Source organism: Octopus sinensis, linkage group LG12, assembly GCF_006345805.1.
Source record: "Octopus sinensis linkage group LG12, ASM634580v1, whole genome shotgun sequence".
NCBI classification, from domain to species: domain Eukaryota; kingdom Metazoa; phylum Mollusca; class Cephalopoda; order Octopoda; family Octopodidae; genus Octopus; species Octopus sinensis.
This window is the reverse complement of record NC_043008.1, coordinates 22,336,541-22,354,012: the sequence shown is the minus strand read 5'-3', so window position 1 is coordinate 22,354,012 and position 17,472 is coordinate 22,336,541. Positions and strand designations below refer to the sequence as shown.

At 34.4% G+C, this 17,472-nt stretch overlaps 1 protein-coding gene across 2 annotated transcripts in view; it reads right to left on the bottom strand.

The window, feature by feature from the left end:
- Window positions 1–17,472, bottom strand: part of LOC115217999 — a 520,272-nt gene that overhangs the window by 73,019 nt on the left and 429,781 nt on the right. For both annotated transcript variants that reach the window (XM_029787743.2, XM_029787744.2), the window contains exon 5: window positions 8,552–9,112. In XM_029787743.2, the coding sequence (XP_029643603.1) occupies window positions 8,552–9,080 (529 nt within the window). In that variant the 5' untranslated portion in view covers window positions 9,081–9,112. The remainder of the gene's footprint in view (window positions 1–8,551; window positions 9,113–17,472) is intronic.

Below are 17,472 nucleotides of genomic sequence, written 5' to 3'. Positions count from 1 at the left end.
CATCCCGAAAGGATGAAGGGCAAAGTTGACCTTGGTGGAATTTGAATTCAGAATGTAATGGTGGATGAAAACTGCTAAGTATTTCACCTGGCGTGCTAACGACTCTGCCAGCTTGCCGCCTTTTTAATAATGAGAGATAAATAAGAAATAGGGAGATGATGATAAGTTAAGTTGAGAGAGAGAAGATGTGCAGTAACAGAGACTGAGGTCAGAAGCATGTACAGGTGAGTATAGTGCCTGAAAAAAAAAGGCAGTTGGGGCCATTGATAGCTGATACAAAGAGGCACTCAAGTAAATTGGGGCATTCAGTGGAAAAGAATGTGGTAAGTCATATACCGAGCTGGTCATGTGGCGGTTGCCTCCCCTGTCTTGTCTTGTCTTGTCTTGAGACAGCATTCACCTGGGATGGGTTGAGCTGGCTTCATTCATCCTCAATGCTGCATCTCTCACAAACGCTGACCAGGCCTGGCGATTTGTGGCTAACAACCCTGTGATCTCCAACCACTCCCTATTCCAGCGGCAAACACTGTAGACATGGGGGCCTAGGCTGGATTCCAGATCAGCCTTGACTGTCATCAGCCAGGTTGATGACAGTCAAGGCCTCCCCTGTCAGCATATGTGTATGTTAACTCTTATTTCTAGCAAAGTAGATGCCTGGACATTGTTTTCCCTTTCAAAGCTAGCATGGGTTGAGCAAGCTGCAATGCATTGAATCAGATCTCATTTAGTTACTTCTTTTCTAGATAGGTTACAAAGTCTCAGCTTTCTTGACATTTAATTTTAGGTTTAATTTCATCAGATGGATGCCATTTGTCTCACCAACCATATATACATGGTGTGTAATGTATTTGAGGACACACCTTATTTTGGTCATTGCTGCATTTTTTGCTCACTCTGTATAATCTTTGTTTCAGAAAATAATAATGGCAGACCCTCAGCTTACTCAAGAAATGAAGAGGAATGCTGTTATTGTGGTTATAAAGGCTGAGCATAGTGATTTAGAAATATCTCAAGTTTTATAAGCTGCCAGATCTTTCGTCTACAAAGTTTGTAAGGAGCTAGAGACTGAAGATGGAAATGCATCACCAGTATCAAAGCATAAAAAGCATTGAAAATACTCTGAAATCATTAGAAAACCTGAATTTATCCAGCACGTTCAACAGACCATTGATTACAATCCCAGAAAGTCTGTGAGGTCAACTGCAAAAGATCTTCATGTGTCAAAAGGAACAGTCAGAAATGTTGTTCATGAAGACATCAGATGTAATTCTTATGTGATGAGGAAAGGTCAATTTGTCCAAAAAAGCAAAAGAAAATCATTACATCAGATCTAAAAACCCTAAAACAAACTGAAAATTCCAGTAAAAGAAGATTTGATTTGTGTCTTCTCAAATAAGAAAAACTCAACCAAGATCAAAAAGTTAACAGAAGAAATGACAGATGATTATGTGCAGACCCTTCTGAAGTTCCAAGTGTTATGCATACAAAATTTCCTGCAACTGTCATAGTTTTTGGGGTTATCAGCAATGAAACACATGTAATGCCTCCTTATTTCTTTCTACAAGGCCTCAGAGTTAACTCTGCCACCTACATTAAGGTCCTGGAAATAATTGTTAAGCTCTGGATAGACAGTGTATGCAATGGAAGGCCATATGTGTTTCAGTAAGACTCTGTACTATCACACATGGCTCTAGTAACACAAGAATGGATGGCTGAAAATTTTCATGATCACATAACCCCTCACATTTGGTCCCCTAATTGCCCAGATCTCAATCCATTGGACTATTACATGTAGAGGGTTGTTGAGAGAGAGGTCAATGAACAAACCCATAGCACCAAAGATGTTTTCAAAGCTGCCATAGTCAGAGTAATGTCCAAAATGAACCAGGATCACTTGATTTGAGCATGATTTAGATCTCATATAAAAGCAGTTGTTGAAGCTGAAGGTGGCTTTATTGAATAACATTATAGGAAAGAAGGTTTATTTTTATCCTCATAGCATTTTTTAATAAGCTGTAATTCGATGAATAATTTCATAAAAGTCAGGAAACTAACACTTATTTTGCTTTACTTGAAAAAAAAAAGTCACTCCCAACTTCAGAAATCAATCACTAATTTTGACCCAAATCATGCAAAATTCTAGGGGTGGGGTTCATAACGCCTGCTCAAGTTTTTACCAGACTTGGTGTGCTGACTCAATGAAATTCAGAAATAGTATATCTAAAATTTCAGCTTTCTAGTTGAAGTAGTTTTGGAGTTATGGGCTTTTAAAACTATAATCACTAGGTGGCACTAGATTCACACTTCAGTATTTCTGCTGCCTAAATCCTTGTAAACACAAGAGAAATGTGGAATAAAAGTGTATTTATACATTTTTAAGATTACTGAATTGAAATTGCTCTATGCAAAGTTCCAAAACTAGGTTATTTTAAGACAGAGGTCACTACAAGCATTCAAATAACATACAAAATTAAAAACAATACATATTTTTAACTTTATAGTTTAATTCCAATTTTTAAAAAAACTATAAGAAAAAGGGTGCTGAATGTTATAAAATTTTTAAACAACAAAGAATTAATATGTTTTGTTAGATAAAATAAATTGAAGCTGAAGTTCCTCTTTTTACAAATATCATAAAGATCTTGAAGCTACTTGATTGCCTGTTCTGCACTGATTTCTTCTGAGAATTTTCAGTTTTGATGGTTCTTGACTCCAAAAGTTTTTTTGTAGAGTTCAATGCTTTTTTATAAACTTGCAAGTTACCACATAACTTCTCATAATCATGTGCATTGAACATTTGGTCAGTAAACCAAAAATCTTCCCAGCTGTAAGAGATGCATCGACAAACATTGAGAAGCAAAATTCTTTTCTCTGATAGAAGAATAAATGCCAAAAGAGCTAGTATTGCTCAAGAATTCGATCTTGCATTACTTAAGTTGGATATTTTGGGAAACTTTACAGTTTTCTGGTTTCTTAAAAAAAACAGAAAACTCTGGTCAAATGAAATAGAAATTTCACATCATCTCGCCATCCTGCTGATTTGGTAATCTTTTCTTCACCATTGTTGCAATTAGCCTGGAGTTTCTCGTAATTACTTAGAAGCTCTGGGATGAATGTATATTCAATATTGGGAGATGATTTTTCCTCTCCAAGTTTGTTATCCATTACGACATGAAGAATTCTATCAAGGATGTGATGCTGACAACCAATAAATTGCAGTTCTTTCAAACCCTTTTGAGCAAACAGTCTTTGCAATTGAATGATAATGCAATTTCTTCTCTCAGTGTTCACACTCACATCAGTGACAATCATCTTTACACAGTTCCATAACAGTTGTTATTCTTTTCACAACAGTATCGGCTTTTCTGTTTGGTAATTGGAATGCTTTTAACTTAACTTCTCTCTGTTCATTCTTTAAAACTAGCACTTTGTGTTCTTGGTCATCAATACACTTACCATCAAAATACAATAACCAATCTTCTAAATGTTGTATTTTTACATTTTCTTTTTTAGTTTAACAACTTCTTTGATAGTCGATCTGTAAATACCAGATTGGGAAGGAGTTTTGACATTGATTTCATCTTGAGATAATTGTTGACAAACTGTTGACAAACTCTATAACTTGGAAGGTATTACTAACTTGGTTGCAGTTCCAGTTTTGCTATACTTCCTCCTTGTTTGTGTGGATTCTTCACCTGATTTTTCAGACTCTTGATATTCACTTTCAGTCTCTGCATCAGATGTTGACGATGACACTGAAGTTGCTCTGGTTGAAGTTGGCATTAAGGACACTTTTCTTCTTTTGGATGGATGGATAGTTTTAGAACTGGCTGCCTTTCCTGTTGCATACCCAACCTGTCCCTTGCTTTTAATTTGAAGATAATATAACCTTCTATCCTCACTGTATAGCCATTCACCATTTTCCTCTGTGATGTCAAAACTTCCTTTTAATGAATCGTATTTTTCTTGTTTTACACAATCATCGTAGGTATTCAGCACATTTTCTACTTTTGTTTGTACATTTTGAATTGATAAATATAATAAGTTTAATTTCTTTAGCCATAAAAATGTTACTTCTTTCGAAATTTCCTTTGTTCTTTCTTTCTTTCCTTTGGTAGTACCTCCAAGGAACAGGTAGTGACCAACAATTTGAAGTTTCATTGGTATCCTGCAGTTGTTTTCCATAGAATGCTCTTCTAGAGGAACAGGTCTTCTTTTCCTATGTAAGACTTGAAATTGCACGAGATTCTTCGTCTAGATTTGTTGTTTCTTTGAGTGACATAAGCACTTCTCTTATGAGACATTATTTTAGATACTCTAGTTGGATAAGCCTATTATTCTGAAAAACAGTTAATATAGTCAGAGTTTTTAGCATCACAGAAATAAAAAGGAGAGGAAGAGGATATTTCCTAAAGTAGGGCCTTAGTGGTAACAAATTAAAACCCTATAACTCTTAAATTACTTAAACTTGAAAGCTGAAATTTGAGATATACTGCTTCAGCATTGCATTAAGTCAGCACACCAAGTTTGTTAAAAACTTGAGTTGGCATTATGTACCACCCCTAGAATTTTGCATGATCCAGGTCAAAAGTGGTGTTAGATTTCTTCAGGTGGGGGTAACATTTTTTATTAAAAATCTTAAAATAAAGGTTATTTTTCCTACTTATATGAAATTGTTCATCGACTTTTGATACAGGAAATTGTTTACTTCCCCCCAAAATCAAAGAGTCATATATGTATAAATATATATATGTATAAATATATATATATATAAACATAGGGTAATAATAAATTATTATTACTAGTGGCCTAGCACAAAAAACGAATCAGTCATTAGACTATATATTATTCATATAGAAATACAATAAGAGGCTTCCAAATAGGAAAGCGTTGTGCTAGAAAGAGCAGTAGAAATCTCAAAAACCACAAAAAAGGATAAATTCTCGAAAGGAATGAAAATTAAAAACTGGTATAATAATTTATTATTACCCTATGTATTATGTTTAAATATTGTTTGATAAATTTATTCGAAATTTTTACTGGCATCCTCTCTGTCGCCGGGTATGATCTGTGTCTGCGCAGTGGTTTGAAAAGTTAGGATTTACAAACAGTTAGATCTACATGTGGATCTGGCTGTCTGTATGTCTGAAATCTAAGGGCTATCCCACTGATGAAAACTGGCCTTCAGCGAATATTTTTTTGCTGGAAATAGTTAGAAACCATGGTCTGGGAAATAGTTGAGATGGTAAATGTTTTTAATTTTCATTCCTTTCGAGAATTTATCCTTTTTTGTGGTTTTTGAGATTTCTACTGCTCTTTCTAGCACAACGCTTTCCTATTTGGAAGCCTCTTATTGTATTTCTCTCTCTCTCTCTCTCTCTCTCTCTCTCTCTCTCTCTCTCTCTCTCTATATATATATATATATATATATATATTATATGTACATTAATAATAGTAGGGAATATAAAATTCCAAACTTACAGGGAAAATTCAATTCAGCAATTCTAAATCAAATTTCACAATATATAATATATGTATATAATTAAGAGAAATAGCCTCTATTAAGTAATTCAATTAATAGTGAAAGATAAAATTAAATTAAGGGTTGCTCAACACATGTATTCATTTAAAAATAAAACATTGATTAATTCTACAAGCCTTAGCAAATATATATGGGAATTGAAATCTAAAGGAATTAAGTGGGATATAGTTTGTAAATCTAAATCTTATCGAATAGGTAATCATTTTTGTTTACAATGTACAAATGAATTTATGGAGATATTACTATCTAATAATAAGAAATTAATTAATTCCCAAAATGAGAAAAATTAAATGTAGACATAGGTTAAATATATATATATATATATATATAAGTTTAGCTAATTTGTGTATATATATAAACCCTGATTTATGTTACTAATTTATGTATTTATAATTTGCAGTAGTATGAGTATAAATTAGCCATAGATTATGTAGTGTATGTACATAACTAGAATAAGATTAAACCAAGGTGTTTATAAAATAAATAAATAAATAAATTGATGAATATAGATTAATTTATCGAAATTTAGTTTATTTTATGTATTTTACATATTTTAGTTTTAAATTATTGAGAATTTAGAATTTTTCCAGTAAATTATATATTACATCTAGTTTATTTGTTATTTTCACGGCTAAAATACATATTTCTACTTATTTATTCTTTAGTTATTATTTACACCATTTTTTTCACGTGATAAATTTCTTAGCAATGCTAGGTTCTGAGTTTAATGTTTAAAATTTCAGTCAACTGGTATTCTTCAATAAGATAAGTTATAATTTTATTTTTCATTAATATTGTTATAATTTATTTGATTATTTATTGTTACAATAGTATATTTTTATATTTATTTGTTAATTATTATATGTTAATATGCAGGAGTGGCTGTGTGGTAAGTAGCTTGCTAACCAACCACACGGTTGCGGGTTCAGTCCCACTGCGTGGCATCTTGGGCAAGTATCTTCTGCTATAGCCCCGGGCCGACCAATGCCTTGTGAGTGGATTTGGTAGACGGAAACTGAAAGAAGCCTGTCGTATATATGTATATATATGTATATGTGTGTGTGTTTGTGTGTCTGTGTTTGTCCCCCTAGCATTGCTTGACAACCGATGCCGGTGTGTCACTTAGCGGTTCGGCAAAAAGAGACCGATAGAATAAGTACTAAAAGGTGGTGCTCCAGCATGGCCGCAGTCAAATGACTGAAACAAGTAAAAGAGTAAAGAGAGTAAGAGTTACATTTATTTGATTATTTTAGACCTGAAGAGTGGCTATATTTTTAAATCGAATTGATTTTAATAGTATCGATTTTATTATTACCGATTTAAAGATGTAGTCACAAAATGCATGTAGTCAATTTAATATTTATCTAATTTAGTGATTTTTAAAAATAATATTTACTATAATATATTAAAAATTTTTCTTACATGATTTTATATATATAATATCTTTCACTATCAGTTGAATTACTTAATAGAGGTTATTTTTCTTATATATATATATATATATATATATATATATATATATAGTTCATGGAATGGAATCAGATATTTCCCATATAGAATACACTTGGCAACACTCAAGAGATTTAAACTTGAGAGGGTATAGAAATATATGTAGGGATAAGTAAGTTAGACAGATCAATAGATAAAGTATATTAAATACATGAAATACAAAAAAATGTATATTGTGTTTACATACAAAAAGGTCTGAATTATGTAGAATACAAATGGTATAGGGAATTAAAGGGGTTGAAGAAAAGTGTTACAAATCCAACAGCTGTGCCTGGGGGTTCAGTAGTCCAAAATAATGATTGTAGATTGATTCCATTGTATGGTGAGATGAGCCTCCATCTTCAGGGAAGAGACTTTACATTTGAGATGTTAAAGGAAAGAATACCAAGTTACTTCCCCATTTTTTAATGACTCATTGATTTGTTCTTTATATTAAGTTGCAGTCCTTTTGGGGATGCATAGGTCTATATGCCATCACACAAGGGAGGGAGTTTAATGTGATTTTTAATCAGAACCACAATCCAAATGGTAAATTCGTCACGTACTGAGCACATTAATTTACACACACACACACACGCAAACACAGATGTAAGTACATATATATATATATATAAATATCTATGTATTTATCAGTCTATCTATCTATATCTATGTATGTATATCTATCTATATCTATCTATCTCTTTCTCTCAGTCTGTCTATCTATCTATCTATCTATCTATCTATATGCATACATACATATATATACTTACACACATATATATATATATATAGGCACAGGAGTGGTTGTGTGGTAATTAGCTTGCTTACCAACCACAGAGTTCTGGGTTCAGTTCCACTGCGTAGCACCTTGGGTAAGTGTCTTCTACTATAGTCTTGGGCCAACCAAAGCCTTAAGAGTGGATTTGGTGAATGAAAACTGAAAGAATCCTGTCTTATATATGTATATGTATAGAGATGTGTATGTGTGTTTGTGTGTGTTTGTCTCCCCAACATTGTTCAACAACCGATGCTGGTGTGTTTACATCGGTGTAACTTAGCGGTTCGGCAAAAGATACCTATAGAATAAATACTAGGCTTACAAACAATAAGTCCTGGGGACAATTTGCTTAACAATAGGCGGTGCTCCAGCATGGCCACAGTCAAATGACTGAAACAAGTAAAAGAGTAAAAGACAGAGAGAGAGAGTATACGTATACACACTCACATATATACACATATGCACTCACACACACATGCACACGTGCACACACAGAAACGCACACACACACTCACACACACACACACCACACACACACACACACACACACACACACACACAGATTCCAAGAGTGAATAATGATTCCTCTGAATGAAATACTCTGAGATATTTGTATCTGACTTCAAAAAAAAAAAGAAAAAATAATCCAGTCAAAATTAAACTTGTTTACAAAATAAATTGCTGGTTGCAAAAGAAACAAGAACAAAATAGGGTTCTTTTTTTGTGACCCCTTGACTTACCTGATTCATTTCCGTACTCTGTATGTGGAGCACTGAGTCCCGCTGAATTGTTGACTGAATCATTGGCCCCTGAATTACTCCCTAGAGGTGATTGCTGCATTGATAGAGCAAGTAGCTTTTTACATTCGGAAGAATTACGATTGCTATTATTGGAATCTTCCTTTGGTTTATTATTGCCAGAAGAACTGGACTGAGCAGACGCAACGGAAAATACCAGCCGTATTTCAACGGTTTTATCAACGGCTGGTTTTACGTTGGTTGGTTCGACTTTTTTCAGGATGTAGCATGATTTGGCATTGGGTGACAAGACATTGAGCTGTTCCAGCATTTTGGTAATTGCAAAGTATAGTTCCACATTCTTATCATCTTTAACTGCTCTCGTTTGCACTCGGCTTCGTTCAGTGCTTAAGTCTGGCATTTGGTTAGGACTTGAGGTGGAGGTGTACTGTATCAAAGAATCCACCGTTCCGGCACATGGTATCAAGGAGCACAGCAATAGGCCGATGCTAAAGGATCCTGTAATGATCATTGCTAGCTGCCCCGTGAAAGCTTGGAAAAACCCTAAAAGGAAAAGAAAAAAGAAAAAGATAGAAAAAGTCCCAGTAAGTAAAACATTGAACGAAAGAACAAATCAATTATTAAAATTGGTGAAAATATTGAATTCTCTTTCTTGAATATTGAAAAATCAGCAGAAATTTGTAGAAGAGACTGGAATTGTCTGTTGAGTCAATGCAAGAATATTCTTGATACAATGGTGGCAAAAATGGCAGAACAGTTAAAGTATCAAATAGCATGCTTTACGGTATTTGTTTTGTCTCTAGGATTTCTGAGTTCAAATCCAGCTAAAGCCAACTTATCTTTTATTCTTTGTGAGTAAAGGTGTCAATAAACCAATTACCTATCCAGGAGTGGATGAATTCTTTTCTCTGCTTTTCTTTCTCCCTTTTTTTTTGTCTTTCTCCCTCTTTCTCTCAGCATCTATCTCTTTCTGTCTATCTGCCTCTCTGTTTTTATTTCCATTACATTATAATAGCCTTGGCCAGAAGCTACAGTAGAAAACACTTACCCAAGGTGCCACAAAATAGGACTGAACCAGGAACCATGTAGTTGGGAAGCAAACTGCTTACCACACAACCATACCTGCAATTTCATGCTGATATTTCATATATATATATATATGTTTGTGACTTGCAGTTCAGATACAAACATTTTATTTGTATATTCTCAAACAGCATTATGTAATTTTCAAAAGCTGTTTAACACTGTCAGAAATAGGGATTCTGTCTTAAGATGTCAAAATCATGCTGATATCTGACAGGCAGCTGACAAAAGGAAACTTACTTTTGTGTTAAATATATTTTGGTTCTATTGTTAATGTCTCTGCTCATTGTTATTGTCCTGTTGGAGTTGTTTTACTCACTTAGGAGAAACAAGCTTTTAGGATATTTTGGTTCTCAACAGGGTATTTGATGGTTATTATTGGTTCTCAACAGGGTATTTGTTGGTTATTATTTCTTATTGGAAGAATATATTGTTTTATGAATTTAGTTTAAAGTGGTCAGAATGGCATTATACTGCAGACATGATGCAGTAAAATGGTGAGTGCATGTGTGCACACACACACATACATACACACACACACACATACACACACATTCATTCATACAAGCATATGTTTTTATACAGCTTTTTAGATAATATACATTACATGAAAATACAAAGTTACATACATAGGTATTTGTGTGTGTGTGTGCGTGTGTGTGTGTGTGCACTATTGCATATTATATATAATATATATATATATACAATACAGACACACATACACACACACATATATATACAGATTATATATATATATATATATATATATATATATATATATATATCTGTCTAGGTATTTATCTATAGGCATGTTTATATAAGAACACAGATATAAACTCAGATATACATATAGATAGATGCAAAGATATACATACATATATATATATAATATATATATATATATATGTATGTATATATACACACATATATAATGTGTGTGTGTTTGTGAATGTAAGTAATGTATACGCATAGATAGCAGTATTATAGTTTTCAAAAACTTATAATAAACAACAAAATATATATTCAACAAATAAAGATACATAAATGGAAGAATGTCAGCTCTCTTTACACTCAATTTATTCCTGTTTGTTTGAATAGAGTTTCCTTTAATATACACTCACGTCATACATTTTATCATTTTACATAGATTCATATATATATATATATATATATATATCTGTTTCACTCACAAACACACACACACACGTATGTATGAATGTGTGCGTATATATATATGTATATATATATATATATATATATATATACATATATATAATATATTAACACACACATACATGCTAACATACTTAACACATACATACGTATATACATATATACATACATACATGCATACATATATATATATATATATATATATATATACTTATATATGTATATATATAAATAGAAATAACTCTCTCTTATATATATATATATATATGCATGTATGTATGCATGTATAATTGTATACACACACACTTACATGAATACATACATACATACATACATACAAGCATACATACATATATACACACACACACACACACTCACAAACACACACACACACACAAACACACATACACACGCATATATATAAAGCAAAATGTTCAATATATCACAATGTTTTAGTGAAGCTACTGGAAAAAAATGAAAATAATAATAACAAATAAAAATCCTCTAAATTTTTTTTTCTCTGCTATTTTTCTACTTCCAAAGAAGAAGCCCATAATTTAAGAAACTTGTTTACCATTTTTATTCTTTATAAAATTTATCAACGTCTTGTTTGTTATCGAAGTGTTTTATGAAGAAAGTTCTTCATAAAATATATATTGGCTGTTTTCTTTGCCATACCTATTATCATACAGTGTGATATAAAGATGAGGAGGAAAAAAACCCAAAAATAAAACAAAAAAAAAAACAAAAATAAAAACAGGAGCAAAAGGCAAAAAAACCCCTCAAAACCTCAGACTTTTCAGGATTCCAAGAATACACATTAAGACAGTTTGAATTTGCTTAGATAGAATCTTTCAGAATTAGTCATATGGCTGGAGTTTTGAGTATGGGAGTTAGTTGACGCTTTTGAGTCCACTATTCAAGCTGAAATTTAGTTTATGAGCCAGAAAGAACGAAGACCAGCATTGACTTTGGTTGGTTTGGAATTATGAATGTAGACACATGGAAGAAATATTCTTTTCCCTTCTAAGCACATGGGCCAAAATTTTTTGGGAAGGGGCTAGTTGATTAGATCGATTCCAGTACACAACTGGTACTTAATTTGTTGACCCTGAAAGGATGAAAGGCAAAGTCAACCTTGGTGGAATTTGAACTCAGAACATAATGGCAGATGAAATACCGCTAAGCATTTTGCCTGGCATGCTAATGTTTCTTATTTCTTTATTGCCCACAAGGGGCTAAACATAGGGGGGGGGGACAAACAAGGACAGGCAAATGGATTAAGTCAATTACATTGACTCCAGTGCGTAACTGGTACTTAATTTATCGACCCTGAAAGGATGAAAGGCAAAGTCGACCTCGGCAGAATTTGAACTCAGAACATAACGGCAGACGAAATACCGCTAAGCATTTCCCTTGCCATGCTAACGTTTCTGCTAGCTCGCAGCCTTACTTGGAGAAAATATTGCAAAGCATATTTCAGAGTGGTTGTTGTTGTTGTTGTTATTGTGAAGGCATATAGTTAAGTGACTGGAATTAAGAAAGGCATCCAGCCATAGTAACCACACCAAATCAGACTGGAACTTGGTGCAGCTCTCCCGTTTACCAGACTCAGTCAAACCGTCAAAACCCACGCCAGCATGGAAAGCAGATGTTAAATGATTATGATGATGATGATGATGATGATGTGTCTGTGGAGTGCTCAGCCACTTGCACATTAATTTAATGAGCAGGCTGTTTAATGATGATGATAAAAATGATGGTGATGAGACGATGATGATGATAATCGTGATGATGTTGGTGGTAGGGGTGGTGATGAGATGATGATGATGATGACAATGATGATGATGATGATGACAACGATGGTGATGATGACGATGATAAAAATGATGGTGATGACGATGATGGTGATAATGATGATATTGGTGAAGGTGGAGGTGGAGGTAGTAGATGTGGTGATGAGATGATGATGATGACAATGATGGTGATGGAGACGATGATAAAAATGATTGTGATGACGATGATGATGATAATGATGATGATAAAAATGATGGTGATGAGACGATGATGATGATGATAATGATGATGATGTTGGTGGAGGTGGTAGGGATAGTGATGAGATGATGATGATGATGACGATGATGATGATGACGATGGTGATGATGACGATGATAAAAACGATGGTGATGACGATGATGATGATGATAATGATGATAATGTTGGTGGAGGTGGAGCTGGTAGGATTGGTGCTGAGATGATGATGATGATGACAATGATGATGATGACGATGATGATGACGATGACGAAGATAGATGTACCACATGTCTCGTTAGTTTGTCAAGATTTCCAAACGCTAAATACAGTTAAACTAAAGAGACAGGTTTATCATTCGCAACGCATAACTCCTCTCCTCTCTTTTTATTTAACTAGCTTTAATTTTTGTCTGCCCTGTCATCTTCAACTTTTATCTATAATTAAGTTTGATCACTTAAACAACATCTTGGTTGTCAACTAATTAGAAACAGAACTAAGCTGGTTAGTAGCATGACATAATCTTCTTTCCCTATGACACTCTTGTCAGAATGCTATTTAGGACCAATTTAACAGATTATTTGTCTTCTCAGCATCAATTTCCAATGAGCACTAGTCAAGATGACAACGATGACGACGATGACGAAGGTGGTGATGGTGATGATGATGATGTTGATGAGGCTGATGATGATGATGATGATGGTGATGGTGATGGTGGTGGTGATGTTGGTGATGGGAGTGATGATGACGAGGTGGTGGTGGTAGTGGTAGTGGTGGTGGTGGTGGTGGTGGTGATGGTGGTGGTGGTGGTGATGATGATGATAATGATGGTGGTAGTGGTGTTGATGATGGTTGTGTGGTGATGGTGGTGGTGGTGGTGGTGATGATGATGAAGATGATGCTGATGATGGTAGTGGAGGTGGTGGTGGTCGTGATGCTGATGATGGTAATAATGATGATAATGATGGTGATGATGATGATGATGATGATGATGATGATGATGATGATCCTATGAACCCCTGCCAAATTACAAAAAAAATGGTAAAAATGCTGACAAGAAGGGTATCTGGCTATAAAATGTTTTATATATTCTATCTTTTACTTGTTTCAGTCATTAGACTGTGGCCATACTGGGGCACCACTTTGAAGAATTTTTAGCCAAATGAACCGACCCCTGTACTTATTTAAAAAAAAAATTTGGTACTTATCAAGCAGTGATGGGGGATGAACACACACACACACAGCACACCCACATATATGATGGGTTTCTTTCAGTTTCTGTCTGCTAAATCCACTCACAAGACTTTGGCCAGCCAAAGGCTATAGCAGAAGATATTTGCTCAAAGTGCCATGCAGTGGGACTGAACCCTGAACCATGTGGTTGAACAAAAATACAAAAATCATATTGAACATGCTTAAGACCATCATGAGGCTCTACAAGACATGAGGGAAATTCATTTAAAAATATTTAATGATTTTTTTATTCTAATTTAATTTAATTTAATTCTTGTTTTTAGTCAGGAGTGAAGGCATTTGCCCATGGCACTTTAAAAATTCTCTGACACTTGTGGGAAGGAGAGAGAAAGGATGGAACCCTTCAAACCAAAGACATGTTATGAATGCTTGCAAGGGAGTTGAAACTGCTAAGGGCAGCTAAAGTGTCAGATGGCGGTATTAAATCAGACAACAATTAGATAAAGCATCACTTGTTGTTGTTTTTGTTGTTGTTGCTGTTTAACCCCAGGTAAACTCTGATCAAGTGTATTTATGGTTAAAAACATTCACTCATTGATGATTTTTGTTTTGTTTTGTTTTGTTTCACTCAACTTGACCAACATCATTAATTACCTCCTCCCACTTTTATAATAGAATGTGACTGCAAAAAAAAAAAAAAAGAAAACCCAAAAAGAATGTGACAGCTATTTCTAGCAGATCAAACAACCACATAAAGAATACTGACTGAAGCAATAATATCATCCCTATAATATAAAATGAAAAACCCTTAAAAAAAATAATTAAAAATACATTTTCCTTAATTAATAAACAAATATTTGTAAGGAGATTATTCTACTTGACAAATCTACATAAAAATCCATCTACCAGAGAATAAAAGACAAAATAATAATTATTATATTAAATAAAACAATTTATGATAGTTACAATTACTTTGGGATGAAGAATTATGCAATTTACCCCGAGGCTGCTGTCTAGCTGGTGTTAAACATAATTAGTGCATTTTTCAATTTCTATTGATTTCTGTCATTAATTAATTGAAGTAAGATAATATGTTTCTTCATTAGAAACTTGTTTCTAATTTTCATGGAAATAAATCACATAGAAAAACTTTTAAAATTTTAATGATCAATAAATATTCTATAATAACGAGGTTGTATAAATCGTTTTATATATTATATATATATATCTATATATGCAGGAGTGGCTGTGTGGTAAGTAGCTTGTTTACCAACCATATGGTTCCCGGTTCAGTCCCACTGCGTGGCACCTTGGGCAAGTGTCTTCAACTATAGCCTCGGGCCGACCAATGCCTTGTGAGTGGATTTGGTAGACGGAAACTGAAAGAAGCCCGTCGTATATATGTATATATAATTACTGCCTGCTTTTATAGCAAGTTGATGCTGGTAGTTTATCCTGTTCCCCTCCAACTTTTAGTTCATGCAATTGAAATAACTGTATTATTTATGGGGAAATACATGTATTAGATATATATGTATGTATGTATGTATGTATGTATGTATATATAAAAATCAAAAAATCAAAATAGATGAACATCAATGGAATTTGTATCTTTGTGGTACCAGTGCCGGTGGCACACAAGAAAACCATCCGAACGTGGCCGTAGCCAGTACCGCATCGACTGGCCTCCGTGCTGTGGGCACGTAACAAACACCATCCGATCGTGGCCGTTCGCCAGCCTCATCTGGCACTTGTGTCAGTGGCACATAAAAACACCATCCGAGCGTGGTCGTCTGCCAGCCTCGTCTGGCACCTGTGTCGGTGGCACATAAAAACACCATCCGAGCGTGGCCGTTCGCCAGCCTCGTCTGGCACCTGTGTCGGTGGCACATAAAATCACCCACTACACTCTCGGAGTGGTTGGCGTTAGGAAGGGCATCCAGCTGTAGAAACACTGCCAGATCTGACTGGCCTGGTGCAGCCTTCGGGCTCCCCAGACCCCAGTTGAACCGTCCAACCCATGCTAGCATGGAAAGCGGACGTTAAATGATGATGATGATGATGATGATGATATATATATATATATATATATATAAATTAGAAAAAAAAACATCTTTTGTCAATTCAACAACGAAAAAAGATTAAATAATACCATTTAGAAATTTGATTTAGTATTTCTAAATTGAAGTTTTCCCTGTAAGTTTGGAATAATATTCCCTCATACCATTATTATATTATTATTATTATTATCACATATATATCATCATCATCATCATCATCGTTTAGCATCCGCTTTCCATACTAAGTTCCTCCATGTGTTAACATGGTTCTCCTAATGACAAAAATAAACTTCATTTAATCAAAATACCCTTGGCCTGAAGAGAAGCCTGCAGTATACACTTCACTTGGATATTTACCACTTCCAAGGTCCCGCTTGCTATGACACATATTTAATCTGAATTTTATCTACTCCATTCCCTAACACTCGTATGAACACACACACACACACACACACACACACTTAACACAAAATAAAAGAAATCTTGAATAGCCGTGAAAACAGCTTAGAAGATCAGGTAAATATTGTTAGAAGATGGGAATAGTGGCCGACAAGATACTACAGAGTGTCAAACACTGCATCTCTTAAATTCCGGCCGAGCACTAAACTAAGCGCAACCCCTGACACCAGGTGCCATCTTTTATAGCACTAAATAATAGCTTTCAGAATTTGAGAACATTTGTTTTTATAAGCAAACTTAAAAGCACCGAATGAGTCGATATTTTATAGAAAATAAAGTCAATCTCAAATACAGAATAGCTGTGAAAAATATATATATATATATAGGCGCAGGAGTGGCTGTGTGGTAAGTAGCTTGCTAAACAACCACATGGTTCCGGGTTCAGTCCCACTGCGTGGCATCTTGGGCAAGTGTCTTCTGCTATAGCCCCGGGCCGACCAATGCCTTGTGAGTGGATTTGGTAGACGGAAACTGAAAGAAGCCTGTCGTATATATGTATATCTATATATGTATGTGTGTGTGTTTGTGTGTCTGTGTTTGTCCCCCTAGCATTGCTTGACAACCGATGCTGGTGTGTTTACGTCTCTGTCACTTAGCGGTTCGGTAAAAGAGACTGATAGAATAAGTACTGGGCTTACAAAGAATAAGTCCCGGGGTCGATTTGCTCTACTAAAGGCGGTGCTCCAGCACGGCCGCAGTCAAATGACTGAAACAAGTAAAAGAGTAAAAGAGTAAAAGAGTATATATGTGCATACATAATGTAAGAGTTATATTTACATATATTTCACATATTGCACACATAATCTGATATAGAACTTAATATGCTAGGGAGAGTGGATAGATATATTTATTAATAAGCATATATATATGTCATTTGCAGTGGGATTTTGCATTAGAGAAAAT